The following is a 19,942-nucleotide window of genomic DNA, read 5'->3' as shown; positions in this document are numbered from 1 at the left end:
ATCTCCAATTTTTTAGAGCAAGTTTTTTTTGGCTTGAAGGTCCTCACACTGTTTCAAACAAAGTCATTTCTTTTGGGGATAGCTTGGGAACTCTGTTGTTATGAACAGCCTTTTTCCCTGAGCAAAGTCTTTGAGCCTGTGCTTTTGAGTACTGGGCAGTGAGTGGCATTAGCCACTGGTCTTTCTTACCTCTTTAGGCATGTACCTTTGCCCTACAAGTGAGCTGGGTGAGGCAATCAGAGTGAGGGTGATTGGGGCCCTAGCATTCTCAGCCTGATGTGCCTGGGGTATAGCTTCTACTTTATGAGTGGGGGCTAGCTGAAGAAAGGGAGCCCCTGGACTCTTGGCTATACTCACCAGGAATTTCACCCCTTCAACTCTGTGTTGAAGGTCATGCTGACTACCTGTCCCTCCCATTGAGATACTGTATCCCTTTGATTGGGAGCTGGGGGCAGAGGGAGTCCAGTCTTCTTGGCCATTCCTGCCTGGAATGTGGCTTCCATCAAGGTGAGCAAGGGGATGGGGGAAGGAGGGAGTGCCTTAGCCTCTCACTGTTAGATTACTAAGTTTTAGCAGATTTTCTTGAGTAAATATTTCTTCATATGCTGTATTTAATTTTAGAACAATTTCTAGCCATTTTAATTTTTTAAAAAATACTTTTTGCTTGTTATGGATGTTTTACTGGGGAACAGGTCCATGGGACTTGTTATGCTACAATTCTGGAAGTGGATTCCCCTCCTGTGACTACTTTTTCAGTGAATCTTTGTTATGATGGTGCTAGAAGGCTGGGTATGCTAAGCAGTACTTATGAACTATTTTTTTTAATCAGGCTTTTATTATACCATGTCTTATTTATTGGGTTTCAGGTACCTGCCTTCTCTTGCTTTGTTTTTATTTCTCCATATAAATGAATCTTGCTATAATGATGTTTTACTTTTAAAAATTATTTTTGGTGACATATTTTTGTGCTTGTTACTTTGATTTTTAGGTTTGGCTCCAGCATCTAGTCTTGCCAACACTACTAGTTCAAGCACCATGCTGTTTACTTCAGTATCAAATGCTTCTACCTCTACTGCTGCTACTGGGCCCTCATGTAAGTTACTCATTTCAAAGAAAATGCTATTATTTCCCATGAAACCACCTTACTCAATTTGCCAATATAAGCTATGGATCTCCTGCATCTCAGAAATTATCATTATTCTTAAACCCATCTATAACTGCTGAAGTCAATAATAGCTTTGCTTAAGAGCTTGGGGTCATGGCTTTAGCTATGAATTTTTTAATTAACATAGTTATTATAGCTTAAAATGATAACTTTAAGCATATAATCTATTAATGTGATGTTTTGAAACAACTTTTTGAAGCTATTAAAAACAGGAAGAGTGAGAGTTTTGTCAAGTATGTCCAAAGGGAAGAAGTCTTTACTACCCATGTGAATAAGATAAAATGGAAAATAAATGCTGGAGCCTTGCTATAGTATATTCTTCTATGCAGACCAGGTTTGTGGTCTTTACATTTTACCTATCAGAAGTAGAACATGACAAAGGACCAGCTGTAGTTTTGGGGTTCTGACACTGTGTGATATCTCATGACCTCTCCCCCTGAAAAGGCACATCTGGATACTTGGAGCTGAGAGATGGGACATTAATTATCTCATAACTCCAACTTCTTTGTTACACATATTCCATTAGTGGAGTAATAGCAAATGTTGAAAGTATTGAATTCTGTAATATTTTAAGCAATTCTTTCTTACAGATTCCTGTAAACTGTGCCTTCGGAGTATCTTATTCACAATGCCATGATGTTCATCATTAAACTTTGTTGTATTGTAACCCTAGCTGTAATATGGTTCCCCCCAAAGCCCTATGATAACAAGATTATTACTATTCCTGAGATCAAAACTTGCCAGGAAATGCTTATGCTTAGTCCAGCATGAATAGTGGCATACCATCCCCATCCTCTTGTACAATTGGCATAGTTAAACATTAGTTAAAATTGTTGGTTATCACATGAGTTGTATTTTCTACAAAGTGGACTTTAATTTTGAGACATGACTGATTCTAGAATCCTTTTGATATATGTAAGCAATATCCTTCTCAACTACAATAGATTTCATGAATGTGACTATGTCTGAGGTATGGAGTTCAAATTATTAAATTAATTCCATCTTCAGTCAAAGACTTGCCCTCTGACCTTTGACAGACTTTTTCCTTCCTCTTGCCCCTGCTGTTCTTGCCTACAAAATGAAAAAATATCTGGATCACAATATCTTTTAATTAACTTTAATGAGTTATAACTTACATATCATAAAATTAACTTCTTATAAGTATACAATCCAGTGATTATTAGTAAGTTTATTGAATTGTGTAACCATCACCACATCTAGTTTTAGAACATTTCCCTTATCCCGTTAAGATCCCTCAGCTATAGACAACCACTCATCTATTTTCTGTGTCCATAGATTTGCCTTTTCTGGTTTTTTGGACATTTCATATAAATGAATTGACCATGGTTTTCTTTTCTTTTCTTTCTTTCTTTTTTTTTTTTTTTTTTTTTTTTTTGAGACAGAGTCTCACTTTGTTGCCCGGGCTAGAGTGAGTGCCGTGGCATCAGCCTAGCTCACAGCAACCTCAGACTCCTGGGCTTAAGCGATCCTACTGCCTCAGCCTCCTGAGTAGCTGGGACTACAGGGATGAGCCACCATGCCCGGCTAATTTTTTTTTGTATATATATTTTTAGTTGGCCAGATAATTTCTTTCTATTTTTAGTAGAGACGGGGTCTCACTCTTGCTCAGGCTGGTCTCGAACTCCTGACCTCGAGCGATCCACCCGCCTCAGCCTCCCAGAGCTAGGATTACAGGCGTGAGCCACCGTGCCCGGCTTCTTTTTTTTTTTTTTTTTTTTGAAGTTTAACAAAAAGTTTCTAAAGGACTCTTCAAATTAAAAAGACTGTACAAATTCCTCACTGTTTTTGATTTAAAGGGTAATAGTTAATATTATGTTGTTCTCTGCAGTTGGTGCCCCAACAACTTCGGCTAGAACACTTCGTGGTATAACTTTGGGATTTGGATTAAAATTACCTGGAGCAGGTGGAGCAGCTCCTACTGCATCTAGTAAGATTTTAGAATTATTGGGATGTACTGGGACACTCATTGGAAATGTACTACATAATAAGCAGTAAGTAGGTTGTAGTTCTATAGCTTTTAGGGCTGGCTTAATGGTTTTGGCCATCTTTTCAGAGTCTCCAAAAGGTACACCAATATTGCCAAAGAGCAGAATGAGACAATGTCAATGGTATTCTTTCTGTGAGATGACTATAGTCAAAACTGCTATCAGATTCTTGTCAACTTCTAAACTTAAGAATTTTTGTTATTAATCACAATGTTTAATTGACCTAATATATTGGGATTGATAAAGACTTTATGCTCTAAAAGTTAATTTAAGTTTTGGCCTGTATTAAAGCTGACCCTCTCCGAAAGTTGAATACAGGAGTTTCCCTAGACCTATCCTAAATTTGTTTCTGCCATTTAGTAGCTAGTTAAGTTGTAGATAGAAGAAAACTTGGTTACCTATTGCCTATAGCTATTGTGAGCTGAGTGGTAAGGAGTCATTTGCTACTTAAACCTATCATTTAAGTTAGACTCCATTTTAGGGAAGTCTTGTTTGTTTTTACTTTAAAAAGTTTACTTAAGGCTGAAATGAATCTTTCTTCAGCCTGGCTTAAACTAAAATCAATCCCTTTTAAGCTTAAAGTAATTATTCCTAAACAGAGATGTATACCATCTGTTTATATCTTCTTTTACATGACCAACACTTCCTGAGTTTCTACTGTTTAATAGGCAAACTGGCCAACCTATGAGGGTGGTGAAGGGTCTGTCATGTAAACTTTACAAGTTATCTTATTTGCAAAAAATGTAACACGATTTTCCCATAAAATACTTAAAAAAAAAGAACTGGTTCTGAGTCATTCGTTGAGTCATTGAAATATGAATTAGCAGGCTCTTGGATGACTCTGTCATAACCCACCCCATATCTATCTAAGTCTCAAATTCCTTCCTGCAAACTGATACTCTTGCCACTAGCCCATCCCTTCGCAATTTCATCCACCACTACCTTACGTACTTACCCTTCTCCCTATCAGATATGTCTCAACCTGACACCCCAATTCAGGCTTGTTTTTTCCCCTACTTATGCTTCCTTCTCTTCAAGTGTATTTACTTACTCAGATACTTCATCTCACAAACCAGCCTTGCAGAGCAGCTTTCAAGTGCCTTTATCTGCAAATTTACAGCCATTTGGGATTACTCTCTGCCCTGGGTATAATCAGCAAATTTTAAGAGAAGCTTGCTTTTTATAGTCTAACAAGGTGATTATGTCCATTCCAGCATGGAGTAAGATAAACAGTTGTTGATCAGTGACAGGATAGGAAAATTGGATAGTAAGATCTTTTAAAGATAATTTTCACTATTTTATATAGTGATTTTTAAGACCATCAGAATGAGATTTATTTAAATGTAAATCCAAATTTGATATGCAGTTATTTTGTATTATTTATTGAACTGTGCTTCTCTTTTACTACACAGATAATGTAGAGTTGACTATATTAAGTGGTTTAGACCAAATTTGTAACTTGAAAAATCAGGTTGTTATAGAACCTTCACTCAAATACATTGCTTATTTTGTTAATTGAAATATTATTATTTGAATATGCCAGAGCTAATTTATGCCTTTAAAATAGTATAAAAGATAAAGAACAAAAATAAATACTGTATAAAGGGTTAAAATAATCATACTATTTTTTATAAGACTCAAGATTCCTTTATGTTTAGGCTGACAGGTATTAATTTCCCAAAGGTATCACTCAACATCTTTGGGAGGTGCTTTGTCTATTTAGCTGTTTCTTTAGTGATGGTGATGGTAGTTGCTTTTTCTATTATAAAAATATATATATATATGCATATGTACATATGTACATATATCATTTTCTCTAGAGAGAACAGTTTGGTGTTTATCTTTCCAGCCTTTTCCCCAACATGTACAAACACATTAGGTTTATTTGTTTTACAAAAATGGAATCATACGCTTTGTGTGTGTGCTTGTGTGTGTGTGTGTGTATATGTGTGTATACGTATATACACAATCCTAGAATTTACAATTTACTCTTTCCTCTTAAGTATACATCTTTGGACATCTGTCCATGTCAGGAAATACAGATTACTTTATTAGAAAATCATCCTTGCGTGAAGATATGTTCCTTTATAGGAAGGACTCTTTGTTAAAATTTCTTTCTGTCTTGAATGCAGTAGTTACTCAGTAATTGAGGGAATTAATCAATAAAGGGAATCTATTGGTAATATCATTCATTTTCAACATTTCTGGGGAAGGATTTCCTTTCAGATAAGATTTTTATTTTCAGATGAAGAAAATGGTGACTTATGGCTGTAAAGAATGGCACACAGGATCCAATCTGTAGTCTTGCCAGTGTTATGATAGTGACTCCATGGCTTCTTTGTGATTGAGCATGGTCTTCCTCTTTTGTGCTCATTTCACCCTCACAAGAGCTAACACAAAGAATGGGAAATTATCATAAGGATCCTGTGTCCAAAATGGAAATGGAATTTTATGGCAGTCTAATACAGTCATTGCCATGGCACTGTTATCTAAAGGAAATTAGACTTAACAGTTATTCTTTTTTTTTTTTTTTAGACAGAGTCTCACTTTGTTGCCCGGGCTAGAGTGAGTGCCGTGGCGTCAGCCTAGCTCACAGCAACCTCAAACTCCTGGGCTTAAGCGATCCTCCTGCCTCAGCCTCCCGAGTAGCTGGGACTATAGGCATGTGCCACCATGCCCGGCTAATTTTTTCTATATATATTTTTTTAGTTGTCCAGATAATTTATTTGTATTTTTTTAGTAGAGACGGGGTCTTGCTCAGGCTGGTCTCGAACACCTGACCTCAAGCGATCCACCTGCCTCGGCCTCCCAGAGTGCTAGGATTACAAGCGTGAGCCACCGTGCCCGGCCTTAACAGTTATTCTTAAGGCAGCTTTGGGGACCTCCTAAACATAACTGTTATTCTCCTTTTGTCTACTTTTTTCTTTTCTAAAACTTCCCATTGGTTTCCTTACCTCTTTTTCTGCCTTCCTGTTTTACCTTCTTAATTTTGACATGCTTATGGCTCCTTATTTCTATTTCATGTCTTTCCTCTGTCATTCTTTTCAACTCCCTCTACCTACAGACTGATTCTTTTAGAAATATTTCCCAGTATCTGCCCAGAGTCTGATTCTTTGCATATTTCTACCTTGAGTCAGATTCTTTCCATATTGCTAAATTTTTGAAAATGAGATTCTGACCCATCTTATTACTGTTTTGCTAGAGCTTTTTGTGCCAGACCCTTGCATAGGCTGCTAGTAGCATATGGGATGGCTTCCTATACATCAGATGCACAGCCCTGGCCCAATCAACTATCAACCAGTAGCAAAGAACAGAGTTACCTAGAATAAATAATGAATGTCTGAGCCTGTTCTCTCAGCAGGAATAGGATAGGATAGGCCAGTCTCCCTTAGAATAGTCAGTGTGTGTGGCAGGCACCATGGTTATGTATTTATCTAGTGTGACCATTAACCTGAAAATATTGCTAATTGGGAAAGCAAGGCTAACATAAAACAAACAATTGTGTACATGTTATATTTTTTAACAAATTTCTTGTTATAGGAGCAGCATTTATTCATTGTAAGAACATTTGAAAACACAGAGAACAGTCCAGGTGCGGTGGCTCACGCCTGTAATCCCAACACTTTGGGAGGCCGAGGCGGGTGGATCTTTTGAGCTCAGGAGTTCAAGACCAGCATGAGCAAGAGCGAGACCTCGTCTCTACTAAAAAATAGAAAGGAATTAGCCAGACAACTAAAAATACATAGAAAAAATTAGCCTGGCATGGTGGCGCATGCCTGTAGTCCCAGCTACTCGGGAGGCTGAGGCAGTAGGATTGCTTGAGCCCAGGAGTTTGAGGTTGCTGTGAGCTAGGCTGACACCATGGCACTCTAGCCCAGGCAACAGAGTGAGACTCTGTCTCACAAAAAAAAAAAAAAAAAAAAAAGACAAGAAAAGAAAAGAAAGAAAATATAGAGAACAAAAAAGAAGAAAATAAAATCTTCCTGGTCCCCACCAGCCACAATTTTCTGTACATTGTTCATTAAGTTGCTCAGTGTATAGTAAGAACCAAAAATGCTATGGAAGTTCAGAAAACCAACAGGAAACTATAAGTAGGAGACAAATGAGTTATAAACATGGGGAACAAAGAATTTGAGCTAGGCTATGAAGTATACTTAGGATTTTTATCTGAAGATAGCAAGGCATTTTAGTAGGGGTGCAACAGAAAAAGACATGTTGGACAGCAGTCTAGGATGCAGATAAAACTTTGTGAGGCTTTTGCCTATTAAATTCATAAAAATATATGCCTAGTATTGGCTATGGTATAGTGAAACAGGCACTCTCCCCTTTTGATAGGGATGTAAATTGGCAAAATCATTTTGGTAGGGCAATTTGGCAAGATAGGCTAAAATTTAGAGCATGCTGACACTTTGATCTAACAATTTCATTTCTAGGAATTAATTACACAGCTATAGTCATTTAAGTATGCAAAGATATAGATGTACCGAGATTTTGTGTAAATTGCAATTATTCTTTCCTTGAAAGTTTAGTTAAACTTACCAGTGATGGCATTTGAGTCTGGAGTTTTCTTTATGGGAAGAGTTTTGAGGATTGGTTCAATTTCTTCAATGGTTATAGGGCTGGTTAGGTTATATGTTTTATTTTTCTGTGAGTTTATCTAAGATTTTTAGTTTTAAGCAGGAGGGTTAGTTCAGATTACCTGGCCTGCCATATATCATTTCATATTACAACAGTGGTGAGTTCAAATCTATAACTTTGAGTTCAAATTCACATTTTAAAAAATGCTTCTATAATTTTTAACTTGAATGATCAAGGCTAGCCAACTTTCTAATTTCTTGCTAACATTATACATTTTATTTTCCAGCTACAACTTCAACGACTACCACCACCACTTTCACCACGACCACTACTACCACAGTCACCAGTGGCTTTATCCTGAACCTGAACCCACTGACATCAACTGGGATTAATAATACTGAGCTTCTTACTTCAACTGTTAAGTAAGCCTATTTATTTGAAAATTAGTGTGAGTTTCATTTTATTTATCATGTACAAGGCATGATTTGCTTATATAGTTTAAGAATAATATTTGAAAGTTAGATAAATGACTAAGTTGAAGCAACAGAGAAAGATTTAGCTTAGGAAGTTAAACAACCAATAGCACACCTTTGCCTTCTGAATACCATCATAATACAATCATTACTATGACTAAGAATAGCTACCATTTGTTGTGCAATTGCTATATGTTTAGCAAGATGACAATGCTTTACAAACATCATATCATTTAATCCTCACAATAACTCTATGAGGTAGGCACTATTTTTGTTACCATTATATAGATGAGAAAACTGGAACACATAGAGATTTTATAATCTGCTCATGGTCATACACTTGGTAATGGTTGAGCCAGGATTAAAATTCAGGCAGCCAAGCTCTGGAGCTTACATTCTTACAGGCTGCTTTCTAATATTTGTTTATTTTTTTAATTAAACTTTTTATTTTGAGACAATTGTAGATTCACATGTATTTGTAAGAAATAATACAAAACATCCTCTGTTCTTTATATCATTTCCCCCAGTGATAACATCTCATTATAGTACAATATCTCAACATTGATACAGTCAAAATACAGAATAGTTCCATCACCACAAGGATTCCTCCTGTTATCCTTTTATAGCCACACCCTCTATCCTCCCCTCCTTTCCCTAACCCTGGGCAACAATCTGTTCTTTATTTCTATAATCTTGACATTTCAGGAATGTTATTCAGATGGAATCATATGTATGTGACCTTTGGGGATTGGCTTTTTTCATTCACCATAATTCCTTGAGATCCACCCAAGTTGTGTGCATCAGTAGTGTGTCCTATTTTATTTATGACTAGTATTCCATGGTATTGTGGGTGTACCATGGTTTGCTTAATCATTCACTTGTTGATGAACATCTAGCTTGTTTCCAGTTTTTTGGCTATTATGAATAAAGCTAGTATGAACATTTGTATACAGGTTTTTTTGTGAATATGTTTTATTTCTCTGGGATAAATGCCCAGGAGTGCAGTTGTTGGATGGTATGGTGGTTGCATATTTATTTTTTTTAAGAAACTGCCAAACTCTTTTCCAGAGTAGTTGTGCCATTTTACATGCCCATCAGCAACGTTTGAATGATCCGAAGTATCTGTAGTCTCACCAGGATAGGATGTTGTCACTATTTTTTATTTTAGCCCTTTTGATAAATGTGAAGTGATAGCTCATTATGGTTTTTTTTTGTTTTGTTTTGTTTTGTTGTTTCCTCTTTTTTTATTTCAGCATATTATGGGGGTACAAGTGTTTAGGTTACGTATATTGCCCTTGCCCCCTCTGCCCCCCCCCAGTCAGAGCTTCAAGTGTGTCCATTCCCCAGACAGTGCTAATTGCACTCATTATGTATGTATATACCCATCCCCTCCTCCCCCCTCCCATCTGCCTGACGCCCAATGAATGTTATTCCTATATATGTTGATCAGTTAAAGCCAATTTGATGGTGAGTACATGTAGTGCTTATTTTTCCATTCTTGGGATATTTCACTTAGTAGAACGGGTTCCAGCTCTATCCAGGAAAATGCAAGACATGCTATATCACCATTGTTTCTTATAGCTGAATAGTACTCCATGGTATCCATATGCCACATTTTATTAATCCACTCATGTTTTACGCTTCACATGGAACCAGAGAAGACCCCGTATAGCAAAAGCAATCTTAGGCAAAAAGAACAAAATGGGAGGCATTGATTTATCAGACTTCAAACTTTACTACAAGGCTATAGTAACTAAAACAGCTTGGTACTGGCACAAGAACAGGGACATAGACCAGTGGAACAGAACTAAGAACCCAGATATAAAACCATCCTCATATAGCCATCTAATCTTTGACAAAGCAGACAAAAACATACACTGGGGAAAAGAATCCTTATTCAATAAATGGTACTGGGAAAACTGGATAGCCACATGTAGATGATTGAAACAGAATCTACACGTTTCACCTCTCACAAAAATCAACTCACAGTGGGTAACAGACTTAAACTAAGGCATGAAACTATTAGAATTCTAGAAGAAAATGTTGGAAAAACTCTTATAGACATTGGCCTAGGCAAAGAATTTATGAAGAAGACCTCAAAGAAAATCACAGCAATAATAAAAATAAATAAACGGGACCTGATCAAATTAAAAGCTTCTGCACAGCCAAAGAAACTATCACGAGAGCAAACAGACAACTTACAGAATGGGAAAAAGTATTCACATGCTACACATCCAATAAAGGGTTGATAACTAGAATCTATTTAGAACTCAGGAAAATCAACAAGAAAAAATCAAACAACCCTATCAAAAAGTGGGCAAAGGACATGAACAGAAACTTTTCAAAAGAAGACAGAATAATGGCCAACAAACATATGAAAAAATGCTCAACATCTCTAATCATCAGGGAAATGCAAATCAAAACCACAATGAGATATCACTTATCTCCAGGGAGCATGGCCTTTATCAAAAAGTCCCCAAAAAATAAATGTTGGTGTGGATGTGGAGAGATAGGAACACTCATACACTGCTGGTGGGACTGTAAACTAGTGCAACCTCTGTGGAAAGCAATATGGAGATACCTCAAAGAGATACAAGTAGATCTACCATTTCATCCAGCAATCCCATTACTGGGCATCTATCCAAAAGAACAAAAGACATTCTATGAAAAAGACATCTCTACTCAAATGTTTATAGCAGCACGATTCACAATTGCAAAGATGTGGAAACAATTCATTATGCTTTTAATTTGCATCTCCCTGATGACTAATGATATTGTAAGAACTCTTTGCCTAGCCCTAGATCCCAAAGATTTTCTCCCATTTTTTTCTCTAAAAGCTTCATAGTTTTATATTTTACATTTACACTCATGATCCATTTTGAATTAATTTTTAAATAAGGTGTGATTTTTAGGTTGAGCTTAATTTTTTGTCTATGGATGACTAATTTTTCCAACATCATTTGTTGAAAGACTATCTTCCTTCACTGAATTGCTTTTGCCCCTTTGTCAAAAGGCAATTTGGACATACTTGTGTCAAATGCTTTTTTGGCCTTAATTGATATGATCTTTTAAGATTTTTTTCTTTATCTTGATGAACTGGTAGATTACACTGATTGATTTTCAGATGTTCAAGCAGCCTTGTATATGTGGAATAAATTCTACTTGGTTATGGTGTATACTTTTTATACATTTTTTTGGTTTGCTAGTGTTTTGTTTGAGGACTTTTGTATCTAAGTTCATGAGAGATATTGGTCTGTAATTTTCTTCTTTTTTTAATGTCTCTGGTTTTGATATAAGGGTAATACTGGCCCTAAAAAATAATCTGGGAAGAATTCTCTTCTGTTTTCTAGATGAAAGTGTGTAAAATTGGTGTTAATTCATTAAATGTTGGCAGAATTCTCCAGTGAAACCTTCTGGGCCTGGACCTTTCTTTTACAGGAGCTTTTAAATTACAAATCAATAATTCTTTAATGATTCTAGGACTATTCAGTTTATCTAGTTCATCTTTGATGAGTTTTAGTAGTGTGTGGTTGTTTTTAAGGAATTGGTCCATTTTTTTCCAAGTTGTCAGATTTATGAGTGTAAAATTGTCCATAGTATTCCCTTATTGTCTTTTCAATAGCTGTAGAGATATTCCTGTTTCATTTCTGATATTGGTGGTTTGTATCTTCATCAATTTCATTGATATTTTTCTAAAGAACCAGCTTTTGTTTCATTGATAATTCTCTATTTTCCTATTTTCAATTTCATTGATATCTATTATTTTTTTCCTTCTGGTTGCATTGGATTCATTTTGCTCTTTTTCTAGTTTGTTGAGGTATAAACTTTGACTATTGATTTGTGACCTTTTCCCCCTAATGTATGTATTTAGTGCTATAAATATCCCTCTCAGCTCTACTTTAGCTGTGTCCCACATATTTTTTGTGTTGTGATTTCATTAGCTCTATATACTTTTAAAATTTCTTTTACAAATTCCTCTTTGACTCATGGATTATTTAGAAATGTGTTATTTAATATCCAAGTGTTTGGTGATTTTCTTGTTTTTTTTCCATATTGATTTCTGATTTGATTCCATTATGGTCAGAGATCATGCTCTATATGATTTCAGTTCTTCAGGTTTGTTTTATGTGTGAGGATATGGTCTGTCTTAATGAATGTTCCATGGACACTTGAAAATTGTATTTTTTGCTGTTAGGTGGAGAGTTCTATATATATCAATTAGATTCTGTTGCTTCATTGTAATTTCAGATTCTGTATCTCTGCTGCTTTTCTGTGTAATAGTTCTATCAGTTGTAGAGAGTGGCTTTTTGAAGTCCCCAACTATAACTGTGGATTTGTCTGTTTCTCCCTTTACCTCTATCAGTTTTTGCTTCTTGTATTTTGAGGCTCTGTTGTTTGGTTCCTTGCCTTCTTGGTGCCTTGCTTCTTTTATCATTATGTACTGTCCATCATTGATTCTGATCATTTTTTTTGCTCTGTAATCTACTTTATCTTATATTAATATAGCCATTTCTTTTTTAAAAATTAATCTTGCATGGTACATCTTTTGCGATTCTTTTGTTTTCAACCTATGTCCTTGCACTTGAAGTGAGTTTCTTATAGACAGCATATTTTTGATTGTTTTCTTCACTGTGCCAATCTCTATATTTTAATTGGTATATTTAGCACATTTAAGGTAATTATCGATATGTTAGGGCTTAAGTCTGTCATTTTATTATTTGTTTGATACCTCTGATTTTTGTCTTTATGTTTCTTTTTTTTAAACTTCCTGTGAGTTGTTTGAATTTTTTTGAGGATTTCATCTTATTCTGTTCATAGTATTTTTTAAAAAAATATATTGCTTTGTATAGTTTTATTACTGGTTGCTGTATTTATTACAGTACACATGCATAATTTACAACGTGGTCATATTCACATTTTACCACTTTGAGTGAAGTGTAGAAACCTTACTTTCTTTTATTTCCCTTTACCCTCCTTATCTTTTAAGTATTAATATAATTATCTCAACTATTTCCTTCATATACATTGAACATCACATCACATAGGGTTATAATTTTGCTTCAACCAACAAATATGATTTAAGAAACTCAGGAGATGTATAATAGTCTCAGCAGAGAAATCTGAGCATTGCCTGGCTCTGCTGGTCAGGGGATCAAAGATCAGCTAGCTGCTCAGCTTTATTACTACAACCTGGCAGGGGAATTGGCGTTCCTCATGGTTCTGCCCAGTGGGGGATGCTTACTGTCTTGTGTATACAGATAGGGGAATGGATCACTGACCAAGAGCAGGGGGGAGAGAGAGTCCTTTCTCTTTGGCCATACCCACTCAGAAAGGAGCTTCCTTCATGCTGAGCTGCGATGGGGAAAAGAAGATTCAGATTGTGGCACAGACTTTATCTGTTCTTGTGGTGATTTAGTGTATTTCTTAATAGGTCTTTACTTGCTATATTCCTTTAGCATAATTTTAAGAAACTCTGAATGGCTGTTTTTAATTATCTTTACCAGTTATGGTTGTTTTTGGGGGGGGAGCAGGTATAAGAAACTCCTCATATACTATTTTCTTCTCCAAATCCTCCTGTGTTGTTCATTTTAAAAATCCAACCATATTTTTAAAAGTATGATTGTATCCTGCATCCTTTTATTTTTTTTTAGTGCAATAGTAACTCCCGTGATGACATATGGTCATCTGGAGGGTCTTACAAACAAGTGGAGCCTTGAGCTAGAGGAGCAAAAGGACTACTTTCTTCACCAGATGACCAACGTCAATGATTGGGACTGTGCATTGATTGAGAATGGTGAGAAGGTAAGAAGATATTCTTATTAATCTACCTGCATTGTACAGGTATTTACAGATAAACACCAGAGAATAGACTTGTGTTTTGTGGTTCACTTTCTATTCCAATATTGGTGAGCAGCTTGAAAATATTTTCCTTAGGTAATAAGTACCCTGTATTAGGAAACCTTTCATATTTGAAGTGTATTTGAAACATTAATATTGCTCTAAAATTATTAAATAAATTCAAATATTTACATTATTGTATTCTTATTTCTCTTTATAGATTACTATTTTACATAGAGAAGTGGAAAAAGTGAAGCTGGATCAGAAAAGGTAGAACCTTAGATTTCTTGGGTTGGAAGATTAAAGGCATCTTTTTGTTCAATTTTTTTTTCCTCGTTGTACTTTATTGACTTTTTTTGTTGCTCCAAATTCCTTTCATTAACCCTTCTGTTGGCTTGTTTTATTCAGGTTGGAAGTAGAATTAGATTTTATCCTGTCACAGCAGAAGGAACTAGAAGATCTGTTGATGCCTTTAGAGGAGTCTATGAAGGACCAGAGTAGGCTTGTTTATCTGCAGCGTGCAGATGTGGAGCGTGAGAAGACGTAAGTAACTGCATAAAGATCAAGGAATGGGGAAGGACTTACCTACTGTGAGAGTATTCCAAAAAAGAGAGAAAAAATTAAATTGGAAGGCAGGGAATAAAAATTGGTAGGTAAGGGCAAGTTTTTATACTTGACATTTATCAACTTGTTTATCTTTTCTAGATGCTTGAAAATGAAGGAATCATTCTGGCAATTTTGTTTTATAGCATTTTTGCACACTATTATTAATCTCAAGTTTATACATGTCTGCTGTAAAGTTTTTATATTTGTCGAGTTTGTTCTTAAATTAGAAATACAAATTTTATGTGTGTGGTGTCATAGTATAGTGGGATATTTATGCTCTCCTATTTATATTGACCCTTTTAAACCTAATGTTCATTCAGTTGCTTTAGTGATAAGTCATTTGCTATTTTAAAGGCAATTTGTTAATCTGGGGGCAAACTGCATGACTTTCAAAACTAGAATGATTTTGTCAATGTCTTAGGCTAGGTATATTTTATTTGTATACTATTCAGTCTTTACCTTCTGTCGATACATTGCCAAGTTGCTCACAGTAACTTTATCTCTCTGAAACTGAGATTTAGCAATCAGCCAATTTATAAAGTATTAGGGGAATTTGTATGAATGTGCTACATCATCTAGATTGAGACTAAATCGAACTCATTTTCTCAATGGCTTTTTATGAGTTAAGCTTGAGCTTATTTTTTAAAGGCTTGCAAATTAACTTTTTTGTAGGGACATTAAATGTGGTAAGTATAGGTAATCTGTACTGACCCTAGTTCTCTTTCTGCTTTTGTATTTCAGCTTTTGTGAATTTTTCTTTGCATTGCTTTCTATGCATTCTATCGTTTTTTTGAAATATGTAGTTACATTTTTGGCTGTAAGATCTTTACTGTAGTTTGAAGAAACCTTTGAAACATTACTTACTTTCCAGATGCTCTTTTATAGTCATATTTACATTATGATAAAATCTTCACCAGAATCTTTAACAATCTAGAAAATCAATTATCTATAATTACTTGGGCACAGAAAGGCAGTAGTTACCAACAAATCTAATTGAATCATTTCTTTATACACATTAAGTTTGAAAAATCCTCTGGCCACTTTAATTCTCATAAACATATTTATTGACTAGGTTGGTGTGTGTTTGTGTGTGTGTGTGTGTGTGTGTGTAGTCTGGGTGGAAATCATGAGAATTTAGGCAACTAATCAATTTGTGAACTTAGTAAATTTATCTACCTTTGATTACTGTGAAGCTCATTTATCAAAACATCTTTTGTTGCCTGGTGGAGTATATTTATATAAGGTTTTCCTTTGAAAATGTGTGTATTCAAGATCATTGAAGACATCTTAGCATTTACTGAATATTGCTAAACACTAAATAACTTCTCTTATATATCTGAATGTCCTCGGTATATTTTGACACCTAAAAAGAGTTCCTTTGCTCCACAAATCCCCAGAGCATTAGTGAGAGGGCAAATAGGTGACAGTAAAAATGGCACGGTGAATAAAAGTCTTCACCTTTGGATTCTTTTTAGAATATGGTAATAATAAGGTCACAGATGCTGTATCTATGAAAATGTACCATTGGTCATAACTGAGACCCACTGAGAAGGTAGGGGAACTGGAGCAAATCCAGTTGGTGGAATCATCTTTGTATGTCAATAACAATAGATCGTCATCATAAAGAAAAAAATTACTTATTAATCCCTTTATTTTACCTGCCTTTTTAGTTACAAATTAGCAGAAAATATAGATACTCAGCTGAAAGGAATGGGCCAAGATCACAAGGACATTATCGATCACCTGGATTCATTTGAAAATCCTGCTGACACTACTGACCCGGTGTGTTTACTGCTTTACGTATTTAGACAACCAAAATTTAGTATGAAATTAGCATTCTATGGTTCCTTTAGCTAGTCACCTTCTCCTGTCCTCTATATGGCTGCTTACCTGCCTCTAGAGATATGAAGCTCTTGGATGTGGTTAGTGTAGCAGGAAACATTTAGAGGCAGAAAAGGTTGTGAGCTTTCTGTGGTTATTCCTAGGAGGGTGAAAAAATGACTCTTTCTGAAATCATCAGGGTTTCCTTCCTTTTTCTTCACATAACTATGTCCCTGTACTTGTTTTTCTGTTCATTTACTCATTAGCTAGTTCATTCTTCTTTTGACATACTTATTTACATACTCATATAAATGTTAGTAGGTATGTTTGAGTCTGTTAGACATACTCAGGAAATCTTTAATTTATGGTTAGGTTATATTTTAAAAGTTTGGTAATTAACTATTTGAGATTTAACATATATTTTCCATAGAAACTTTATTAAATATAGTTATTAGATTTCCACCTGCCCCATAGAATACTACTTAGCTCATAATATAAATGCATTATATCATTGGAAAATACAGCTGGAGCTCCAATTAGAGTTGAGACACCATGAATTAATTTGGTGGTGAGAAATAATTGTTTTTTTCTTTTTTCTATACTCTAATTGAAGAGCTTATTTCCTGTACTTTTCCCTATTGTCTTAGCAGCTAAATGGAGTCCTCCTTTTCCCATTCCCTGTCCATGGCAGTAATGGTAAGAGGAATCTCCCATTGTGGGAGCTCCCATTGTTCTTCCTATAAAGATAATTATTATTAGGAGGGGGCCAGGATCTGAGTAGGTGAAGATGAATGACATATAAATGGTGATTATTCTTTGGTAAGCTCTTTGTCAAATTATATATAGACAGTTCTTTACATACATATTACCAGCTTTTTTAATTATAAAGACACAGTGTGTTATAGCTGTGAAAGCATTAGAATTTTGTTTAAGTCCTTTAATCTTTCTGGGTCTTAGTTCCTTCTTTTGCAAAATGTCAAGGATGGACTAAATGATCTTTAAGTCCCTTCCAGCTATAAAAATTATGCCATTCTCTACTTTGGGTGAATCTAAAGTTGAGCAAAGGCAAATATAAATTAATCTTGGATTATCCCTGCCATCTCCCTGTGTTCACACAGATGATCAAGAGTTTACAAAATACATATTTTCTTTTAATCAATGCAGGGCTCCTTTTTTATTTTTACAGACCTGAATGAAGGGTCGGTGGCCATTTCTACTGGCTCTATCTTATGCTGACCTGAAGCAGAGGGGAGGTCATATATGACCTCCTCCTTCCCGCAAAAAACAGGCTTTGGATCTTCCGCTAAGCTTTTTTTAGGACGGGAATCCTCCGTCTCACTAGAAGATTCTGAATCAGAATGAAATAGTTGTGGAGCTTGGGTAATTAAAGAGCAGAGTTGCCAAATATGTAGAGGAATCTTTTCTCCTTTACGGAATGCTTTTCGTAATGTTTTTAGCGCCAACTGCCATTGCTGCAGCTTGAACTCATCCGGCGGTGGAAACCAAAAATCACAGTGTTTGAAAATTAAATGTAACAATTCCTTGAGATCTTTCTTTTTGGCAACTACTCCAGCACTCTTTAATAAAGCTCACAACAATTCCACATATTCAGAAGAGATAGTCTTTCTCATTATTTTATTCTGGGCAGAATCTTAATCTTAACTTACTTTGCCCTGGAGATTTTCATTTACCTCTCACTGGGTAGACGTGCGCGTGACTTTTAGCCTTCTCCAGGTCCCTTGCGACGCCATACAGGAACGTTCTTCCCTCGAAGCAAAGCCTTTTGCCTTCAAGACCCTATCGGAAAATCCTGCCGACTACGCCAGTTTGCGGGGAGTTAGCTACGCTCCCAGCAAAAGTTCGGGTCCCCCAGACAGGGGCCCTCGCAAAGGAGGAAAAAATAATAGGAAACAGAAATAAAAATAATACACAGAGCCAAAGATATAGATTATAAAGTAAAGATTTATAAAGATAGACAAAGCACAGTGCCCGGAAGTTTATATCCCTTCCCATGGAAATGCAACCCAGACTGAAGTTTTACACAGATACTTATAGGGCAGGTACAGGTTTTTGGTTGCCAAGGGTAACAGGATTTACATAATAACAGGTAGTTTGGTTTAGGGTCAAAGTCTTCTAAAAGGCTACTACAGATCCTTCAACTAACTCTATTTAGGTGAACAATGAGTTATAAAATCTTCTTAGGGCAAACTTCTAAGTTTTATGATAAGGCTATTACTTTAGCAAAAACAGAGACATCGTGGCTCTGGTTATTGTGTATTAGAACAGAGATTGTAGAAGTCAAGCTTGAGCTGTCCCTTATGCTATTTACTTTAACTGCATGGTTCTGTCTGGGCCTGGCTCGGGCAGCATATCTTACTGATCAGCTCTCATCTCCGGTGGCCTTTGTTGCTCAGCTCCGGCATCCCTTGGCTCTAGGCAAGACCTGCTTTGTCTTTCAAAGCAGGTGAGGGCCACAAGCTTGGAATGCAGCTGCTACTGACCGTTGAGACACCCTCCTGAGGCCAGGCAGCTTTTGATATGTGAACTAACACATTTACATTTTTCTTTAGGGCAAAGCCTTGCAAGACTCCTCAAATCATTTCTGTCTCTAAAAATATATGGGGCATTTCTATAAATCGATATTTCTTAGGCTCAACAAATCAAACATTAGATTACTATGATAATTCCAAAATTCAAAATTGTTTGTTGTAATAGAATTTTGATGCATAGATAAATCTATGAAGATTTAGACATGAAGCAGAGCTGATGTCTAGTCCCTCTGTGTTGAATTAATGTAATAGTATTCTCAACAGAGTAAGTAAAAGGAGACTGTAATTCTGTCTTTATCCTTTTTCTCTACTAAGACTTAGATTGTTTTACTTTATTTTAGTAGTGGGTAGTAAATGGTTTGAGTCTTTTTGTTTTTCCTGGCAGGGGTGATTGGGATGTTTAGGGTGAGTGAATAAAAGGGTAATTGCTGCCTTAATGGCAGAACAAAAGAAGCAAGAAATCAGCAATAACTCCTCTCTTTTCACAGATAGCATAAATCCTTGGGCAGAAAGCTGGAAAAACATTTTCTGAACAACAAGATTCCTATTGTTACAATAAATAAGATAATGTATTGTAACCAGATCAACAAAGCTTCATTACTATGGGCCATATACTAGGGTAGAAAAATAGCAGCTTTGTGTTCCAGTGTTCATGGTGATGGGATTTACCTGTTTTTATTCTCCCTTTTAGGGGTGAATGGGAGAGACCACCTGATATCTAAAATTTTTATTGAGCAAGTTCATACTATGCTCTGTGTTACTCAGTCACATTTTCTTACAAAATCCATAAAAACATTAAATCACCTATATTACCAGTACCCTTCTAATATATTGGTATATTTCTTTCTAGTCTTTTTGCTATGCTGGTAAAAATACTTCTTTTGTTTTAAATAGTACTAGAAACAT

At 35.7% G+C, this 19,942-nt stretch overlaps 1 protein-coding gene across 2 annotated transcripts in view; it reads left to right on the top strand.

The window, feature by feature from the left end:
* The window catches only part of NUP62CL (nucleoporin 62 C-terminal like), an 89,815-nt gene that overhangs the window by 47,110 nt on the left and 22,763 nt on the right, over window positions 1–19,942 (top strand). For both annotated transcript variants that reach the window (XM_045537915.1, XM_045537914.1), the window contains exons 2-8: window positions 989–1,093; window positions 3,015–3,113; window positions 8,036–8,171; window positions 13,874–14,024; window positions 14,281–14,330; window positions 14,469–14,603; window positions 16,337–16,448. In XM_045537915.1, the coding sequence (XP_045393871.1) occupies window positions 1,036–1,093; window positions 3,015–3,113; window positions 8,036–8,171; window positions 13,874–14,024; window positions 14,281–14,330; window positions 14,469–14,603; window positions 16,337–16,448 (741 nt within the window). In that variant the 5' untranslated portion in view covers window positions 989–1,035. The remainder of the gene's footprint in view (window positions 1–988; window positions 1,094–3,014; window positions 3,114–8,035; window positions 8,172–13,873; window positions 14,025–14,280; window positions 14,331–14,468; window positions 14,604–16,336; window positions 16,449–19,942) is intronic.

This window comes from Lemur catta, chromosome X (assembly GCF_020740605.2).
Source record: "Lemur catta isolate mLemCat1 chromosome X, mLemCat1.pri, whole genome shotgun sequence".
NCBI lineage: Eukaryota > Metazoa > Chordata > Mammalia > Primates > Lemuridae > Lemur > Lemur catta.
The sequence above is the reverse complement of the archived record's forward strand: the minus strand, read 5'-3'. Positions and strand labels throughout refer to the sequence as shown.